Source organism: Asterias rubens, chromosome 1, assembly GCF_902459465.1.
Source record: "Asterias rubens chromosome 1, eAstRub1.3, whole genome shotgun sequence".
Classification (NCBI taxonomy): domain Eukaryota; kingdom Metazoa; phylum Echinodermata; class Asteroidea; order Forcipulatida; family Asteriidae; genus Asterias; species Asterias rubens.
Genome location: NC_047062.1, coordinates 9875263 through 9896544, shown reverse-complemented (window position 1 = coordinate 9896544; position 21282 = coordinate 9875263). Strand labels below are relative to the sequence as shown.

At 39.2% G+C, this 21282-nt stretch overlaps 1 protein-coding gene across 1 annotated transcript; it reads right to left on the bottom strand.

The window, feature by feature from the left end:
- Positions 1-7716: 7716 nt before the first annotated feature.
- On the bottom strand, positions 7717-10233 carry LOC117295655. The gene is made up of 3 exons (XM_033778367.1): positions 10153-10233; positions 9398-9637; positions 7717-8715 (listed from the first exon to the last, which is right to left on the bottom strand). The coding sequence occupies exons 2-3, from the start codon at positions 9627-9629 to the stop codon at positions 8438-8440; spliced, it is 510 nt and encodes a 169-aa protein (XP_033634258.1). The 5' UTR covers positions 9630-9637; positions 10153-10233; the 3' UTR covers positions 7717-8437.
- Between the last annotated feature and the right edge of the window lie 11049 nt (positions 10234-21282).

Genomic DNA, 21282 nt, shown 5'->3' with positions numbered 1-21282 from the left:
ATATCAGTTTGAATGAATGAATGAATGAAACCAACCACAGTGCATGCTAACGAGACCACATTGATTAGCACATGAGTAATTTTTAAAAAAATGTCTTATGGTCCTCAAGAAAAGTATGTGAACATTGAAATGTGAATGCCTTTTCTTTTTTGAGATTGCCTGGAACTGGTTGCCTGTAAATCTGATAAAGGTCTCATAGGGAAGCGTAAATTACCGTTGCGTGGATCCAAACAAATTCTGCTCTTATACCTAGTCTTGTTCGCTCATTGCATGTGGCGGTGTTGCGCTTCCTCGGCTATTATAGTTTGAGTTGTAGGCCAAATATAAACAAATACCGGTTGATGGTCCCCTCCCTCATCTTTTTTGAACCTGCATTCTATTTAATTTTCTTTGATTATTTTCCATTTTAATCTGTGTATTTCTCATTTAATCTTACTAATCTTTTAAGAACTACAAAAAGTGGTGACTTTAAAATGGATAATTTCTAAAATGCTTGGCGGCCACCTTGGAAATAAATATGATATCAAAAAATAAAAAAAGGCCCTCATCCTCCTCTTTTTGAAAAAACTTGGACGATCAACTGGTAATCCACAAATAAAGGCCAATGAGATGGAAGAAAGAGAAACACTTTATAAGACAGGTTTTGACATTTATTTAGATGAGACCCATGTATTCAGCATCTTATTATGGTTTCAAGGTTTACAGCTGCATCTGATATACGCTTCCGATGGATACATTCTAATCTTCATGTGTTTAATAAACAAACATAATACACCAACGCCTGTGTACAACGTTGGTAATTACTCAGAATAATTATAAGCATAAAACCTTACTTGGTAACGAGTAATGGAGAGCTGTTGATAGTATAAAACATTGTGAGAAACGGCTCCCTCTGTAGTAACGTAGTTTTCGAGAAAGAAGTAATTTTCCACGAATTTGATTTCGAGACCTCAGAATTAGATTTTGAGGTCTCGTTATCAAGCATCTGAGAGCGAACAACTTCGTGTTATTGTGTGGTGTGACAAGTGTGGTTTTCTTTGATAGTTATGGCATTTTCGACCACCAATTGAGTTCAAAATTTCACAGGTTTGTTATTTTATGTATGTTAAGATACACAAAGTGTGAAGACTGGTCTTTGACAGTTACCGAAGGTGTCGTGTGCCTTTAAGTGGATCACGGCCGAACCTTCCCTGAGCATGATCAAGCTGTCCTGCAGCTAACAGTTGATTGACTATACCAAAGAAATCGGATTATGCTAAAGCTAGCCGACGTATCAACCTCGTTTCCAGTGGTGTACCACTAATACTCAACGTCGCTCGTCCCCCCCCCCCCACCCTAGCACGTGTGACTTTGAATTAACCATAACCGAGGGGCTAATGATAAGAGGTATCTACAGTTATTACATTACCTGCGTCTAATTTAGAAATACAAAAAAAAATAAAAAATAAAGGAAGAATTAAAAATACAAATCGGGCAAAACGGTGATTGAAGAAAATTTTGGGCACAGCATGCAAAGAAAAAAAAAGTTTGACAGAGAAAGCAATACTTTTTTTTTGAGGTATAATAGGTTATAAATGTTTTTAAGTTTTATCTTTGTAATTTTAGGAAAATCCCATTGCATATCCCCTAACCAACGAGTCCCCAAACGCCTGCCACAACCAGCATTTATTTTGGTATCAAGACCAAGTTTGGAATCTCTCAGCAGTAACTTTATTAAACATGTTTGCTCTCCTATACAGACAACATTTCAGAGAAGTAAACACCAAGCAGTGTTGAATTCTTGGTTGTATGCATCGGGAGAAAGTTCCTCCTCAATTCTCGGTTTCTTCACGCTACTCTCTGCCGCCTCCGACCTGCTGTCACGTCTTTTCCGGCGACATGACCGGCATCTGCAAGGAGGCGTCTGGCAGGATTTCTCACCCGTTGCTGGCTGTATTTTCACGGCAGTGATGTCCGGCAGATCTTGTTCCAGTCCTCGCTTACACGTGGCTTTTGAGTTCGGAATATTTTTTGAGCTACCGGACTTCTGTCGGGCTGGCGTCGTGGATGGTAGCAGAGCAATGCCGGACATGAAAGAGTCTTCGGCAATGTGTTTGTCCTCAAAGTTATGTTCAAATAGAGGGGTGCTCTCGATGTTTGAGGAGCTGGAGTTCACAAGCCATCGCTTCACCTTCTCCGCTGTCTGTCGACGGCTTCTTGTTCTCCGTTTCCCGCGTCCCGTAGAGGCACTCGTAGATATCATGTCAGATTTGGGAGCGGGAAAAACATCCCGCATCAGATGAACAGAGGCGGCAGTGCTTTCCTTGTTAACTGCATTCGTTGCCTGTTGTTTACTCGGAAGAGACTCACATATAACATTTGAGTCTCCATTATCAGTTGCATGATCGGTGTCAGAACCAGCCACATATCCCCCCGGAACATCATTACTGATATCGTCCATAAAGTTAGTTTGGGGACTCTCTAAAACGACTTTGTCTTCACTTAAAAGTGTTTCCTTATTGTTTAAATTGTTCAGATCCTTGCTAGTACCTGTGTCAGTTTGATCTACCTGCTCATTTCGACCTTCGCCATTGGAAGGAACACTTGTTTTTACAGCAACATCTACACTCGGTGTAGCGGTTGATGGAGCCTGAGCTTGATCTGGTATATTGATTCCTAGGGACACGTCGTCTTCCCCAACACCACACCCCGTCTCAAGGGCATCGGTCAGTAACACGGATGACGGGATGTTCACCGTCACCATGGGAGACATGAACGGGACCCTCTCCGTCATGTGAACGGTCACGGCACAGTTGTTAATCTGCGCTCGTGCATGTTCCGTCCCCTCCCGGTGGCTGGTGAGCACAAGAAGAGGTCTCGGCGACCCGGTACTGGCAATGTAGTCCAGGCCCTCGGTTGCCTTTAACCGGTGTGCCTCTCTGCACATCAACAGACTCCCCGGTGATGAGGATTTGGTGGGTGTTGATACATTCAAAGTATTGCTCTCGAATAAATTCTTCTGTAAGTTGTCCTTCGGTTGTCGCTTCCCCTTACGCCCTGATTCCTGCTGCCTTGCGGCAGTTAGTCTTCGTGGGCCAGTTTTCCTGTCTCCCCGAACTGAGAGCTTTTCATCTTTTCTCACTCCCCTGCTAGTAGTTTTCCTTTTCTTTCCACCAGAGTCTACCGTTTCGATCGTCTGGGTTCCTTTTCTTAAAGTTTTCGGCTTCACAGTTCTTCCTAGTTTACTCTCTGTCATTTCAGGTAATATGGCAGATTTGACCACAGTTCGCCTGACTTGTTTCATGCCGGAAGACGCCTCGGGAAAACTTCTCTTTGTGGCAGATTTTGCAGGAGTCACTTTCCTTTGACGGACGGTCATGGTTTGCTGTATACTCTGCATGACAATAAAGAAGAGGACATAATGAAACGTTTTTCATTATATGTAACTAACAATACACTAATCTTGTAGGGGCATATACAACCATGTGGTATAACTGCCTTTTGACTTTGCTAACTCAAGTTTATCCAGAAGTTTACCACGCCCCCTTATAAGTTTCTTTCATAAAAGATCGGTAATTTCAGTCGATGACATCGAAAACATACACGTGTATGAATGATAATCTGATCGGCAATTTCTATAACTTCCGGAAGTCTGAAAACTTTGTTACTATTTTTTTCAATTTTTTTTTTACAAATCTGCTTTGTTCTATAATAAAACCCTGCTCTGGTATAACAATGCTACTACTTACTAGTTAGTAGGACAACATAATTTTTTTGGCGCTTGTGCTGTGAGAAAATAACGGGAAAACCCACCATTGTTTTCGCACGTTTCGCCGTGTCATGAGATTGTGTTTAAAATAATTCCGTGATTCTCGATATCGAGATTGATATTGAATGTTTTAATGTTTTCTCAAAAAGTGAAACATTTCATGGAATAATATTTCAAGAGAAGTCTTTCACCATTACCTTCTGTAAACCCTGTAATAAGTGATTTGTAAATCTGTGAACTTTAAAAAAAATAATTCTGTACCAAAAGTGTCCAATGGCTTTAAGACGTATTTATTACGTGTCATTTTGGACTTCTCACCTCCAAATCCTTGGGTGCTATCCCTCTCACATTAGAGACCTCATCAATGTTATTGAATCTCTGTTTCCTGCGGCGGTAAACAGTGATTCGCTTTGCTGTCTCTAGGCCTACACCAGCCACCATACTAAGTCTATCAGCAGTACATCGATTGATATCAACTCTACGGGCTGCCATCATGCTCAAAACAACTTGTCGACGATACATCAAAATAAAAGGTGAACCTCGTAAGAATTTCACCGTTCAAGAGTTATCTAATTTCTTTTAGAAATATCAAGATTTACACCATCTCGTATTTTGTTTGTATTCTTTTTCCATGCGTGGTGTTCTTGGTAAACGCGAGCGTTCGTTGTTAGCGCGCGTATGACCAGAAAACCCCCGGAAAACTCGATTTCCGTCTACTACGTACACAGCATGCCCAACTTTTTCTATTCAGCTTTGTGCTTAGCAAGAATTTGCAGGATGCCGGTGTAGTCTCCAACCAGGGCGACCTGAATTATGGAGCTTTGGCTGGTAAACAAGTTTCGGTTACGCAAGATTGGTCTGGGCTGCTTAAATAAGGCCCTGATGGGCAATCTACGGGCTGACAATGAATTATCCCTTTTATTTAGGTGCTATCTTTAATTCTTATAGTCGAGGGCCCAACTTCCTCTGAAGCTATTCAACAGGGGGAAAAAATGATTTTCAATGTTTTCTGCTAAGCAAGTATTTATAAGGAACCAGTCCCATATACGAATTGTGCATCATGGTAACTGCTCTGCTAAGCAAATTAATGTGTTTTTTGTGCTAAGAAAATGTCTTCCCTATACGAAGAAGGGTGTCTTAACTGTAACTGATGGTAGGTCTCTCTGCTGTTATAGGCGAAATATCAAGTAATTAGATCAGCCAAACACTAAACTTAAACTGCATAACTTTAGCCAGTGTTAAAGAACTATATCATTTTCAAACTTGAAACGCTTCCATCATAAAATCATTTCGTCATCGATGTGTTCCTAATAGCCTACCCCAAACAAAAATTAATGCGACTTGCCTCCGAGCTCCCCCCCCCCATGGTTCTTTTGTTTTTATGTTTTATGTCGTTTCTAATTAATTACGTTGAAATTTCAAATGGAAAGGGGTAGGATGTCTACGGTAGTCAAGTGTATGACCTAAAAGTTTTTATTTAAAACAATATGGCAACATTGAGTTATGGTTTGGGATATCATAGAATAAGAACATAACATTTCAAATTCAGAAGCAATGCCGAACGCTACGTTGTGATGTTGTTGACCATTGCTGACGGCTGTGGACCAACTATTGAACTTGCGTTGTGTGTTGGTCTGGGAATTCTGAATCTGGGTGATATATTGTGCACAATCTCCACATATCGGGATGTATACATGCTGGCGGCTGAGCGTGTTACATCATGCAGGTAGAACCTCCACGGTTATATTAAAGGAACACGTTGCCTTGGATCAGTCGAGTTGGTCTTTGAAAAGCGTTTGTAACCGTTTGTTATAAAATGCATATGATTAGAAAGATATTTCATAAGTATATAGAATATAATGACCACACAAGTATGACTCGAAATTGCGTGATTTTCCTTTTACCTCGTCGACTTACACGGTCGGCCATCATGGCCGACCGTGTTAGTTCGCAAAATTAAAGGAAAACCACGCAATCATTATATTCTACTTTTAAAATATCTTTCTAATCGTGTGCATTATTTTTATAACAAACGGTTACACACGCTTTTCAAAGACCAACTCGGCCGATCCAAAGCAACGTGTTCCTTTAAGAGGGCCCCCTTTACTTGACCAGCAAGGGAAGTTAGTGTGGATGGAGGGGAGGAAATAGGGATCCCTAGCTTATACTAAATGTTGTTACGTATATGCATAGATTGCATCAGTAAATAAAAGGGATGATTTATCCAATAGTTTATAACAATTGTGGGCGAAACTTTTCATATCTCCATGAGTAGACAAGCATTGATATTTTCTTTCAGAATGTTATTTACTTTCATGTATTATACTTCAAACTTTTTTGTTGTTTTAAGTTCGTCCATCAATTTCAAATCACTGTAGAATATTATGTGTAATGTACATACACGGTGACCTCACCTGTAATAACTGGGAGCCATGTTACAAAACAAACTGTTTTGTTTTTATATTGTATACTTTCAATGATATCTTCACAGCCTTGACTTAGGCAACTGTGTCACAAATGTTCCGCCCCAAATTGGCAAGTTGGGACTAGTCATAACCGAGTGTTAAAGTTGGGGCATCCCAACTCAGTCTTGTAAAGGCACTGAACACTACTGGTAAAACTCAAGATAATTGTTAGGCCAAACAAAATAATATGCGTGTTTCCGGTTACCCGACCGACCCTAGAATTAGAAAAACACGCCGACCCTATGGAATTTTATACATTTACAGACAAAATAAAATAAAACAACCCCGATCCCACTCGCCGTATGACAAAATACCGCACGATTTTAAAGTTTTTATATTTAATGTTTCCTTTTTTCTAAAATGTTTTCACATTTAAAATATTTAGCATAAAAACATAATGTAGTGTGTAGTTTTTGAGAAGGTAACTTCTCACTCCAATAAACTTTAGCTGAAGCCTTTTATAATGCACTTGAAAGCACACAGTAGTAATGAAACAAGGGTGTTTTTCACTCATTATTCTCTCGCAAATTTGATGACCAAATGAGCCCAAATTCTCACAGGTTTGTTATTTTATGCAGTTGTAGGGTTACACCAGTTGAAAATATTGGTCTGTTACTATTACCAAACGTGTCCAGTGCCCTTAACATTGGAAAACTCAATATTACATAACAAAAACTGGCTGAGAAAAGAAACAGTCAAGCTAGGCAAAACTAGTTTACCAGCCAAACCGCCATGTATTGTACATTGCTTGTGACTGGTACTTGCCTTATTTAAGAAAGTTTTTCTGTTTTTTTAGTTGCATATCAACTAGTCCGATTTCATAAAGCCTGTACGCCCACAAACTTGCTGAGCACAGAAAAGTATCGCTTAGCAGAAACAAGTAACCAGCCAGAATGATATTAAGTTTGCATTGTTGTGACTAGTGCCCCACTCAATTTTTGCTTAGCAAAACAAATCAGTATGTTCAGCTTTATGAAATTGGGCCCAGATTGGATTGGCTACTGGACAATCTATTATGCTCCACCCCTTTTATGCAAAGGCAATTTTGAGGTGAGACAATGGATATGTGCTGGAGTGTACACACACGACTGCTCTTCTTTTAACCTCCTTCAGGGCAGTGTTTTCGCTTGTGACGTCATACGCAAGGGGCGTTATTCATCATAAATGTGATGGCATGCAATCAAGTCCATTATCTAAAAAAAAACATGTGTACGTAATTGCAAGCGTAAGTTTGCTAGTAATAGTCACTTTGAACTATCCATACCATGCAAGGCTTCAAGCATCACTTGTCTTCAAAACCAGGGTTTTAGTGGAGGGCCAGCAGGACCATGGCCCAATTTCATAGCGCTGCTAAGCACAAAAATTTGCTTAGCATGAAATTTCCTTCCTTGATAAAAACAGGAATACCAACCAAATTTCCACATGATTTTCAGGACAAGCAAACAACAGCTGAAAAACAGTAAGAAGCAACATGCAACAAATGGAAATTTGCCTGGTAATCCTGTTTTTATCAAGGAAGAAATGTCATGCTAAGCAAATTTTTGTTTTTTAGCAGCTCTATGAATTTGGGCCCTGTTAGCTTGTATTTCACTATTCCGTTAGCTTTTTCATTTGTCATTATTCTAAATGAAATATCATTATGGAAGCTTTTTCAACACAGCCCGATCACTGGGAGAGCATAGACCAATCCATTAGGCTCCCCTCACAAGAACACGTGAGCCTGTCCAATGCCTTTCTTCACAACTCTGCCACGCGCACCAAGCATACGCGCCTGCATGTCGAACTTGATTTGTCGGACCTTCGTTGCGTTTTGATTGGTGCAATGGGGCAGAGCTTAATGGATCGGTCTAAAACACTGGTCCCCTTGTCTATGGCCAGCAGACCTCTATTAAAGGGAGAACGCTGAAAATCCATTACAAATTGTAGACAAGCTACATACAGCAACTAGGCTTGCAGGACAAGGCTTGCTTTCCTTTCCAAGTCGGTGCCATTGATTTGATATGGTGGATGGATTGGTCTACAGTACAAATCTTGTTGTAGCTTTGAAGACTATGCAAAAGGAGAGCTATTTCCCAGCTTGAACTCGCAGCCAGGCAAAAAGAGCGCCCTCCTACTGACAAAGTTTGCGGGTTCAGTTGTTCTGTACTAGCTCTGGGCATGATTGCAACAGATAACGTTATGATCAAACATACGTGACCACTAAAGTATAGATCATCACTCTAGATCATGAATCTTTAGATGTGTTCGAGTCCGCCTTGTTTATTGTTATAGCTCCGCCTTCTTGCTCCTTCTGATTGATGTCTTCTTCGACCTTCTGCTTGCGATGCATCTGTTCTAGCTGTTCTATTGGAATCTGTTGTGCCTTCCTGAATAAGTCAACTTCTGTTTGCATCTTCCTGACTCTGTCTTTGAAGGAATCTAGGGCATCAATGCCAAGAGCCTTTCCACTTGATGAGAATGGATTATACTTCGCAAGTCTCATAACTCCCAAAACTCCAAATACTGCAACAACAACAACAATCAAAGATTTGAGAATGCATTTTGAATACAACAAATGATCAACTTTTGTTGTTTTAAAAACAAGAATGCTGAATCATTGTGGTAATAAGCACTGGCCGACACAAGTGATCTATATCCCTGCATGATTAGAATCTATCAACTGCAGGTAAAAGATAAAACTATTGCTTTGTTTGATGTCGACAAACAATGGAAATGCATGACTCTCAGCCAAATGATAAAGGGTTCTGCCCACAGTGGTCAGTGCCGGAAAACCCGCCCAGCACTCAGGATTTCTCGACCACCACTGGAAGAACTTCATCGGTGTCCGACCCACCACACATTTTCCAAACTTTTAAATTATACTTGCAATTTCCCTTTAGAGGTTTTCAAAGAAATGTAACATTGGGTCATGACAAATTAAATTGGCATCTGCAGCCAATCATTTAGAGCGCTTCTTTGATTTCAGTCTTTTTATATTATCTACCATGAAAGTGATCCATCTCGCAATGGTTTCCAGGGAAACATTTTTCCACCACTCAAGAAATCATGGACAGAACCCTGATGATAGCTCTTCATTACCTTAGTGAGGGTACCAATTTGGGCTTTTGACGCCATATGCAAGGGATCTATTGCCAGGAATTTATCCAAACCAAAAGGTTCTGATCACATACACTCAAAGACTTACTTGATCCTACCACCATGGATGGAATAAACCCGTATCTGCTTCCATTGTGCTTTGCTCGTTGCCGACCCACATAAGTGACGTACAACCCAGCCAGCATCAAGGTTCCTCCACTGATGTACCTACAGCTGTTGCAATCCTCAATGTCAAATGTGCGCAAGTCCTCACGGAAGTATTGTTGTTGTCTTTCCCACCAACTCAGTTGGGTTGGCTCAACATCTTCCCCACTGCTCATCTTGAAATCTGTTGAACACAATTATGATCAGACTTATAACGGCAATCACTGTAAAGGTTTGCCTTTGTCCCTACAGAATGCTTTCAAACCGGATCCTGTGAGCGACTGGAGTTAGAACTGCAGTAAGAACTGCAATCAAAGGCTGTCGTGGCATCTTGCTTCCACTATTTAAATTAAAATACTTACATGAATGCAGATTTTGTGTGTCTGTTTATACAAGTGTGGCATGTTTTTGGTCTAGTTCCAAATTGATCACGGCCTTGGTTCTAGTAATAGAGCCAAAATGGAACATTCGAAAAAAGACATCGACAACTACAACTAGCGCCCCAGCCCAGTCAGTGGGTCTAGTTACCTGTATTCGATATTATTCGACTTTCAAAGCTTAGAACTAGGGCTTTCTCTTCGACCCACCCTCTCTACACAAGTAAAATACTCTGATTAGCATTGCCTTGAGGAAAATAAAAACGGGGAAATACTTTCATCAAGACAAGAGATAAACTAAAATGGATGGTGAACAACTTACCGTGGAGGATTCACCACTGATATGATGTCAAAGTTCAATACAACAAAATCCAGGCCTGAAATGGTACTCTGAACACCGCATGAGGGCGCTGTACAACTTTTTCATTTTGAGGAGTAGGCGGGGTCGCAGGGGGTGGGGGTGGGGAGGGTTAAACCCATTATGATTCAATCATGGAGCTGTAAACAAATTAGCAGTGACACTGGCATATAAAAGAAAACATATAATAAATAATAATATATTTATGTCTGTGCACCTCCAAAGTCACATGAACATTTCTCTTTGAGAAACCTCATGTTATCAAGTGATATTTCTTTCCCCCAACGAATCCTAACATACGGGACCGGGGCGTGGAGTGAAAAAAGAGATACTCCCAAAGCGGCCCCAAAACATTCCCTGCTCTAATTTTTCCTCCATGCTTCATAGAAATCAACCACCTTTGTTGTCACACTGAGCACGTAAGCCCCTACATGCAAACTCAAGCTGCACCACCAATGGGATTATCCAGATACCCTGACTGTATTTGCATACTTTGTGTAGGTACCGTTATAATCTCTCTCGTTAATCCCACTCACTGACCAGGGTGTCGAGCTTGGGTAACATTATAATTAACTCAAAAATAAATTCCATGTCCTTTCAATTGAGCCACGATTAGTCTATACATCCCAACAACCTCTGCGGCTTTTTGCCTCCTTGAACCGATCGATAAGATACCTGCTTGTATTTCGTTACCTTTTAACGTACAAGGCGGTATCTCTGAATGTACCGGGTACTTGTAATGGTCATCAAGAGCATTAGTTACCAAATAGTGATTACATTAATTGCGCTCCCTCCCCTAATCTAAACCAGTCACCGTAGAACAAACCACGCTGCAACATGCTGCAACTTGTGTTAAACTGTTGCAACATAACATTATAGACAATATCAACATGATCTTTTTATGTCTTTTCTACTAGTTGCAAGAATTCCTATGTATTTGTTTTTATTTGGTTGAGCTTTTACAAACCTGTTCTATGTTTTAATAAGGTTTCTTCCAGAGGGAGTGAATCCACCAGGTAAACTGGTCTCTCAACAAAGCAGACGGTAACGTAAGTGTGTATGGTGAGCATGATAGTGGGCAGTGTACCAATCAAGCGATAATGATCGAACGTGTGCAGAAAGGATGAAAATAGACAACCGTTGTCAAACAACTGTAGTCATTGAACGTACTCATACAGTTATAGAACCATGATAGCTAGCTACACGTGACTACACCATTAGCAGAAACTGTCACCATGGAGGTAGAATATGCTGTCACTATCTAGCAAAACACGAAGAGACCTACATAGCCGTACTTGGATAACTATGACATTGAGACGCAAGTTATATAGACAGTGAGCTTAAAAAACAAGCTGTCAAACAACCGACCATCAGCAGTGTGTATGCCTTCAAGAAGACACAGTAGCTCTTCGGCAGTTTACCGATGTTGCGTTATGTTGTGAAGAAGGCAGAAGACACAGTGTTGTGCAAGACACGCACCATTATGTCTTCGATCTGTATGGCAACTCATCATTCTAAAGACGAGGCCCTTTTATCCATGGACCAATCCTACCTCAAGTCCAAGGAGCTACACATTCTTCAATTCGTCAAGGACCAGAAGGATCTGCAGCGCCGTCTGGAGTCGTGCAGGTTCAGCGAGAGCGGACAGACCGTCAGCAGGAGGGCCTCGGCACACCGGTTAAGACCCCTGACTGCAGTGCCGCGGACCTCCGATAGAGATATCAGTAGAAACGTTTCAGTTTCACAGGATTCGAAACACAACGGTGACGGGTTATATGCTGGAAAAATACGTCGACCCGGGACGGCGAATGACTTCCGGAGGAGCCGAAGCGTGGCTAGAGAGGAACTGGAAGATGTGCAATTAGCTGAAGTCGACATAGACACACTGTCCGTGACAAGTATCCGGAGTGCGAGTCCAATCTTTGAAGATTTAGAAGACGATGATGTCGACGAAGCACCAACAACTATGTATTGGCCCCATGGGCATGACTCAATGGAGAAGAGAAGACAACTTCACTCTAAACATGGCGGGCGAACACAGGTGGTAAAAGGGTCAACCGGAGCCAGAAATCAAACTGTTTCATCTAAGTACAAAGATCGCGACATGGACAATCAACATGCAGGTCGTAAGCCAGCCATATTTCGTCATATGTCGGCACCTACCGGACTTAAAAATGAAGAAATACTGGGGCACTGCGGTGGACCGCGCAACGTCAACAAGAGGACGGTATTCAGCGCGCATCAGCCTCTACCCCCCGTGCAGACTCCATCTACCTCTTACACCCATGGAGACGAATTGGACAAGGCGTGACATTATTTATTAAACAAATAATAACCATTTAGAAAATAAGCATAAATGTATTTATTTCTGTAAAACACAATTTGATTAACAGTAGTGGACCACTAAATAAATGCTCGTACACCTTGAATTTGAAACAAAAAATAATGTCCACGAGTTCATTTTTAAATTTTTATTTGCTGTCTATTTCTTTGCAGATCATTGCAAACAGATCGAGGTCAAATAACGATATTATAGGCTATGTTTTGTGTGGCAATTTGTTTCAAGTCGGGTTGAACGATTATGAAACATTCAAAGCACCGACATGTGCATGCTGTCTTAAGAATAAGTAATAAGAGAGTAGACATTTCTTAGGTTTTTGTGACACAAAACACAGACCTCCACATAATCATTAAACTACGGCTTAAAGATAATGATGGTAGAAAGTTTCCTTTAAAATAATACTCGCTGGGGTGCTGAAGTAATTAACAAAAAGAAAACAAATCACGAACATTATTTTAGCACGTAGGCCTACAACGGATTTACGCGACTCTCCTGAAAAATTGCTTTGTGATTTTCACCTGTATTCTCAAAAACTTGGCGATCAATGAAGCTGAAATTCCACAGGTACATACATCTTCGTTCACAGTGAGTAGGGATTCGTTGTCGTGGCCGAATACATGTACTTAGATCTACATGTATACAAAAAGTATCAAAACCCAGTGACTTTGGTCACACTTTTCACTGTCTGGAGTTTCGTATACATGTATAGTCTGTTTTGTGAGAAGAAACTGCATGTGTTAATGTGAAAGAGGGGATCCAAGGTCAAATTAAGTTGTGTGATGCATTCATTTTCCAAAAAGAGTCCTCGTGAACTTAGAATGATGTACACAAGTTTCTTCCCCACTTCTAAGTGATGTTATATCAATGCAGGATATACTTTTGGTAGTTGTCGGAGATTAGTATCCTGTTGAGAGAAAAAAAACACCCTTAGATTGCGTGGTTTCGGTTCTCAGATTCTAAGGTAAAAAATATTCCCTAATAACATCAACAGCTCTCCAGTGGTCTTTCAAGTGAGTTTTACGGTTTTATTTGTGGAAGATTTACCTTAAGTACACCCTGCCTTTATTAATGTCAAATTTTAGTTTTACTCTTTCGATGCGAAATTGGATAAACCTGACGTAAATACAATCAACCAACAACAAATTAATGTGACCATCCACCACCAATAGGCTGTAAAGTTGCACTTGCACATTGCAGAGCCTATTAAATTGTTTGGGTTTTCAAGAAATCTTTGAGAAATCTGAATAAAAAAGTAGGTGGCTTTGAGAAATCATAACTTTGTCAAGAAATATCTGACTTAAATGTGGATGGTATCATTTTGAAGCTGATTACACACTCTCTCAAAAAATGCATTAATCCCATAACAGTGAAAGTGTCAACTTTACAGCCCATTGGTGGTGGATGATCACAAATGGTGCTCTGTATAAGAGGAATGTGTAAGTCTCGGAAGGTAGAATTCAATGCTTTATTGTTTATCAAACATCATAAACGACAGGTATGTATCAACAATTTCATGTACAACGTGACGTCATTGGATGGAGTTGTATGTTGATAAAAGAAGCACTAAAAGTGTTTAATACAATGACCCTTTACGTTACATTTTCATGCTTGTGAGATAATTGTCTGCATACACTTCTCTATTTTCAGTTTAATTTACTAAATACCCATCCTCCAACAATAATAATAACTTGCTTACTTAATTATCGTTACTAGCGTGCATTTATGCTTTTAAGGGAGTCTTTTGTCAACGCGAAGTACTTTGATTTTACAAAGAAATATAATTTATCCAAAGATGAATTGCTATTTGTTGCCATAGTGATTCGTATTGCGACGTCACACTTTGCTCAGCGATGTCCAAATGGATTCACAATTATTTTTTGTGTGTGACTATGAGACCGGGTATAGACTGAATCACATGAACTGCAGAAACTCATCGGTTTAAAGTATTGGTAATAATTGTCAAAGACCAGTCTTCCCACCTGGTGTATCTCAACATATGCATAAAATAACAAACCTGTGAAAATTTGAGCTCAATTGGTCGTCGAAGTTGCGAGATAATAATGAAAGAAAAAACTACTTGTCGCACGAAGTTGTCTGCGTTTAGATGGTTGATTTCGAGACCTCAAATTCTAAATCTGAGGTATCGAAATCAAATTCGTGGAAAATTACTTCTTTCTAAAAAACTATGTCACTTCAGATGGAGCCGTTTCGCACAATGTTTTATGCCACCAACCTCTCCCCATTACTCGTTACCAAACAAGGTTTTATGCTAATAATTATTTTGAGTAATTACCAATAGTGTCCGCTGCCTTGAAAGAACATTTCTGCGTGTAGTAGCTGAATCAATTTACCTCCATGATATCTGATTACACAACTGCCTTTAAAAAAAAGAGAAATGCTCTAAACTAAAATCACAAAATAAACACACAGAGGAGCCTTACGTAAATGGATTGGTACATAATAAAAGCACTTTGACATTTTGAAACGGGCAACAATTAAAGGCACGGACACTATCGGTAATAACTCAAAATAATTGTTAGCATACACATTTACTTGGAATAAGCAATGCATGGGGAGCTGTCAATAATTAAAATTAATTTTGGGAAACGACTCCCTCTGAAGGAACGTAGTTTTTTAGAAAGAGGTAATCTCACTCAAATATTAAGGCATCTGAAAGCACATACATTTGTGCTGTTTTTTCTTATGACAAATTGAGTTCAAGTTTTCACAGATTTATTATTTTATGCATGTAGGGATACACCAAGTGAAAATACTAGTCTTATATAGAATGCGTTGTCCTGTGTTGGGAATTAAACATAATTGTATGCCATTATTTGATTACTTGTTTTTATTGCATATTAAATTGTTTGTATGTCGTTTTGGTGGATGTCGATGTTTTTTAAAGTTAGATTGATTTGTTTTTATTTACTCAGTATGTGTTCTTGTTCCCACACACATTGCTTTGCTGAGTTGTAGAGATTATCAAAGAGCAATTATTTCAATATATATTTCACGTCTGATAGAACTCTATGGGTCGAGTCCTAACTTGGGACTATTCCTAGGAGATATTACAAACTAAAGGCTAGCCCTATAAGTTAAGACCCTAACTCAAGATATAAGACTAGTCTAAATCTCTTTGTGAAATCCTCCCATGCCCGGTTTGGTTTTACATCATACAATCATGGCCTCTTATAAAAGGAATATCAACTCATGCTTAAATTAGTAATATTTAACTGTTTTTTTCTTGTTGTATATCCCCTTACCAACAGTGGCATTTAAACTATATTGACTGTGGTTTGAAACGTGCATAACAATAAACAACAGCAATGATGATGAGAAAAAATGAACAGAAATAATGATGAAGCCATTTCACAAGGTGAAACCCTAAAACAGGCATATAGCAGGTGGCATTGTACCAGTTCACAAAACCATCTCATGGTTTAAGCTATATTTAAATGAAGAATATCGAACACTAAGCTTATTTATAAAACAAAAACAATGCGAAATATGCCTACATTGTATTAATTGCCAGTTTACCAGAAAAACATCCACAGCAGGCATAAACTTTGTTCATGTCGTGAAAAGGGTAAAAACCCAAACCACGGAACCATCACATGGTTGGAGCTATAAAATGAAGTCTATTGAACATGAGCTTATTTATAAAAAAAACAAATTACATATATAGACCTACGCTGTATTTAATATTGTCAGTTTACCAGAAGACATCCACAGGCAAATAAATAGTTTTTAGACTGAAAGGCTTGAACTTACTTTCAACTACTTCATGACTTGAGAATGGTTACTACCCAAATCCAAAGATGAAATTGATTAAATACAATACACTGCTTAGTAACGGTAACGTAATAGACAATGGACCTTGACTATCAACATCACCATGGTAATAGATCGATCGATACGATGAACGTCACTTCATCGCTCAAAAATAGGAGCACGAAATCTTTAATTAGGCGAGATCACACCGCAGACAACATTATAACCTATATATGTGACAACAAAAACGGTGCTAGCTCAAAAGCTACTGATAGGTAATAGGGAATTCTCTTACTAAGGTTTCTCTGTGAAACTTTGAAACTATTATTAAAACTCTCTCGAAAACTATGTTTTTGTTTCCATAATATGCCTAGGCTGATTTAAGTATACTAGTTAAAGGATTTGGGGGAATTTTTGTAACACAAAACACAATTTCCACACAGGTTAACACTAAACTTACACTGTTTGAAGATAATGGCGGTATAGAAAGCGTACCTTTATTGACTGCTGAGGTGACGTCTCATGATCACTGAGACGAACATTATTTTCATGGCATTGTTTTACTCATTTCTCAAAATCTACAGCACCTCAGCAAGTAGTATTTTCAGGGAAGCTTTCTACCGTCATTATTTTCAAACTGTGTAACATTGTGTTTTTTTGTCCTACAAAAAGTACCCAGACCCTTTAAATGCACGGGACACTATTGGCAATAACTCAAAATAGTTTTTACCGAGCAATGAAGAGCTGTTTATAGTATACTCTCGGTCTGCTACTCAGATCGTTCTAACAATCCCTTTGTTTCATACTGGTCAGGATGGTCTGGGGTCGTCCGAGAGTGTCAGGGTTGTCCCTTATTTTGTATTTTTGATGTAATTTTTATAAATCTTTTTATCTTCTCTATTTTTGGAGGTTTTGAGGAAATAAATAAAATAAAATAAATAAATATACAAAATATTATGAGAAACGGCTCCGTCCGAAGTAACGTATTTTTCGAGAAGGAAGTAAATTTCTCACTCGAGTACTGACGAAGCATTTTATTATGCATCTGAAAGCACACATGCAACAAGGGTGTTTTTCTTTCATTCTTGCAAATTCGATGGCCAATTGAGCCCAAATCTGCACAGGTTTGTTATTTTATGCATTATGTTGGAATACTATGCATATGACAACTACCAAACGTGTTACAATCCGTCGTCAGTTGCTTAATGTCAAAAATAACCCAAAACACAATCATTTCATTCCCTTTTTGAACTGAATGAAGTCGTGGGATCCAGCGCTGTATTTCACCCCGGGGGAAAAAGTACAACCGAAACAAAACAAGAGAAAGTATTATAAGGATTGTTTACTGTAACACGCCTCTTCAAAACGGTCGTCATTGTGTAAGTTGTAATTTCAAATGGAGCACCACAATACGTTCCGTGTAACCCTTGAAGAGGATAGCTCTTATAACAAAACGGGTGTGAAAGGCCCAGATGGTTCAATGAGGCAGCGATGGTGATGGTCCATGCAGCGACTGTTCTATGTCCTAAAGTTTTACTTTAATTAAGTCTATGTCATTTTCAAGTGACCAGGGGTGGATTTCTCAAAGAGTTAAGACTGAATAATAATAATAAAATCCTAATGCCAAAAGCCTCTCAGCGCATAAAGAGAGGAAAACAATACAATAAAAATAATAAGCAGATTAGCTTCAAACAAGTTTTTAACAGAGACTTCTTGGCGAATATGCACAGGAAGACTAAAAATAATGGAAGAAGCTCTTAAGTTTTTAGCAATGACTGTTGAAATGATCGTATCCGACACCCTAGTATCCGAGTAGTAGGTGACTATAGTCCTAGCACTTTGTGAAATCCTAAATCGACCCAGCAATGGTGATGCCCCCAGCGACTGTTCCATGTCATATAGTTTTAGTTTTAGTTTTAGAGATGAATGCATGTACGCATATAGGCCTAGGGTCCCTTCTCAAGTGACCATGCATGGCTCAATTTTATAAACTGGTAATCAGACGATACTGCAAAAAAATTCTTTGCTGAACCAAAACAAATAATGGTGCACCAGTTGTAACAGTTGGAATAGTGGGTTTCAATGGGTGCGTTGATTTTAGCTTCCCTGTGTCGACCCCCCGCGGCGTGCGCATTCGGGTGAGCCCCTGACTATAGCTGAACGAACGATCACTCACCGCTCTCGTGGTGACGTCATGGTGCGCCTCGGGGCCAGCCCCAAGCAAAGCAAAGCAATTGGGGCTGACCCGGGTGAGCCCCCGGAATGACATAAAGCTATCGACCCGGGGAGCACCCGGGGCTAATCGAACTCACCCTATATCGGGGAATCATACAAGAGTTGCACTCACGACATAAAAAGCTCGATTTTTAAAACTCTTGTGTAGTTGGGACCAAATTGCTTTAGGTTATGATGGTGTCTGACAACTTGTTGTGATCGTTGGTTGCTTGCATACAGAAGTACAATTGCTCACGTACACTGTGAGTTCTGATTAAAAAAGGGGTGGGAGAAGACTCCCAATAGGCCTAATTTCTACAACAAAGTTTAGATTTGGCGGGAACTTGAGTTTTAAATGTTTAGAACCCAATTGGAAAAACATATCTGTTCGATCGATAAACCTTGTCAACATTTGTGACCAATAAATTTGATATTGAGCGATACGCTCAATATCAAATTTATTGATACGCTCAATATCAAATTTATTTGTCACAAATGTTGACAAGGTTTACAAAGTTCGAGACAATGACGTCATTCGAAACAAATTGGGTCATTAACGATAAGAGGCACTTTATCCATGATTGCAGACCACCATGGGCCATGGGGGAATCGGTTATTTTTATTCAATCATACAGCTTTTAACTTAATATGCCTCAAATAAGCCAGCAAAATAGCTTAATAGTTCTATCGAAGTAAGCCCGATATGTTTTAATTAAAAGGAACAATCATTGCAGTTTTTCGCAAGTTTAACTCGAATGTCAGAGCGTGATTTTGGCTATTAATTTTGTCTAGTCTGTCGTGTGTTTTCTGTCTTCTGTATAGTATTTTCTGTTGATTGTCTGTCAAAAAAGGGTTCAGGCACAAAAGCCTCTGCTTCACCCTAACCTAATTGTTGTCCTGATTTAAGCATGCTTTAAGCTTCCTAATATATATATAACTATCTAAATCATTGTGAACTTTCATATCCTAAGATACTACGTAATACTGTAAACTACTCATAATTTGAATCTAATTATCAAACTTTGTCAAATGTGTAAGTGTACAGGGCAGCAATGAAATAAAGTGCAAATACAATACAATACAATAGTGGATGCGAATTTACAAATCAGTTAATACATTTTAGTGGATATGTGAGGGGATCTACGAGGGATATAGAGGAAGTTGTGGCTGATTGGTGACGTCATTCACCTGGTCTATATACGTGGTATAACACACCGATTCAATTGTTGTTTCCCTATTGGCATGGCAACACCATCAGGACAAACACTTAGGTTTAAAGGCCATTTTTAGTATTACAACTGAGGTGTGCTCATGTCGAGTTCGTCCTACAGAAGTCTAAAAATTAATCAGCTTCCAAGGCTGGCGTACATGTTGTAGTTCAGCTTTTAAATAGTTACCGAACTATGAACCGAGCCACACCGAATTTGCGGCTACGGCTAGTGCTGTTTCTAGGGCTGTTTCTCGGACACGATGACTTTGCAATAAGCCGTAGCCACGGCTCATCAACCTGAGGCACTTGTCCCTGCTTACAGGGGTATACATTTTTTTTTTTGGGGGGGAGGCATAGCCCAAAAAATCATCTGCTAACTCCCCAGAGTAAGGAGTCTGAGAGATAGCTATAAATAATATTAATTGATTGATATTTTAAAGTATTTAGCCTTGATTGCTATGGCGGATGTTTTTCTCTTGTGATGATGTGTTGTATGTTGGTTAGTGGTACCGTTCGGTAGTATTGGGGGAAAACAATATTAGTGTAATTGCAAACTTAGAGTGTTGATAAGTTTAGGACCGGAATTACGTTGGTCGTCGAGTGCACCGCAAAACATAAAGGAACACGTTGCCTTGGGTCGGTCGAGTTGGTCTTTGAAAAGCGTTTGAAACCGTTTTTTATAAAATGCATATGGGTAGAAAGATGTTGTAAAAGTAGAATACAATGATCCACACAAACATGCCTCGAAATTGCACGGTTTTCCTTTTACCTCGTCGACTAACACGGTCGGCCATTTATGGGAGTCAAATTTTTGAATCACACAAATGGCCGACCGTGTTAGTTTGCACAGTAAAAGGAAAACCACGCAATTTCGAAGCAAACTTGTGTGGATCATTGTATTCTACTTTTACAACATCTTTCCAACCATATGCATTTTATAACAAACGGTTACAAACGCTTTTTATAGACCAACTCGTCCGATCCAAGGCAACGTGTTCCTTTAAGAGTGGGTGAAAATTAAAATGATTCATAGACCACATACATTTTAACATTTTCTTTCTAACCGTAATAATAAAAACTCGGTACAACAATAGGTTTTCTACTTGCAATAAAACTCATTAAGCTTTTTTTCCGGTTTACAAACTTCACCACAAAAATAGTACCCGGTGAGTCGGGAAATCCGTCCTCCGGAAATTCTAAGTTCTTACGTTAATAATGGGAAATCAAAATGAGCTGAAGGCAGATGAATAAATGCGATCGCTTTATCATAATAGTAATGAAATTATTGTTTACATAAATCTTATATAGTGCAAAAGACTACATCATCAAAATAATAGTCTCATTAATGCTCTTTACACATTAGTATGACAAAAAAAAAACCGAAGTTTGTGCACATTTCGCCGTTAGTTCGCTTTAAAAAAGAACTGCAAATAATATAGGCCTATATGTTTAAAAGGCAGATGGCACTATGGGTAATAGTTTCTCAAAATAATTGTTCGCACAAAAACTTGGTTGGTACTCTCTAAATGTAAAAGAGTGAAAACACCACTCTTTACAT

Excerpts from the sequence above, each read along its gene's own strand:
- LOC117295655 (XM_033778367.1), bottom strand. The coding sequence starts at position 9,629 with ATGAGCAGTGGGGAAGATGTTGAGCCAACCCAACTGAGTTGGTGGGAA. Across the intron at positions 8,716-9,397 it reads ATCCATGGTGGTAGGATCAA|TATTTGGAGTTTTGGGAGTT; the intron begins GTAAGTCTTTGA and ends TTGTTGTTGCAG.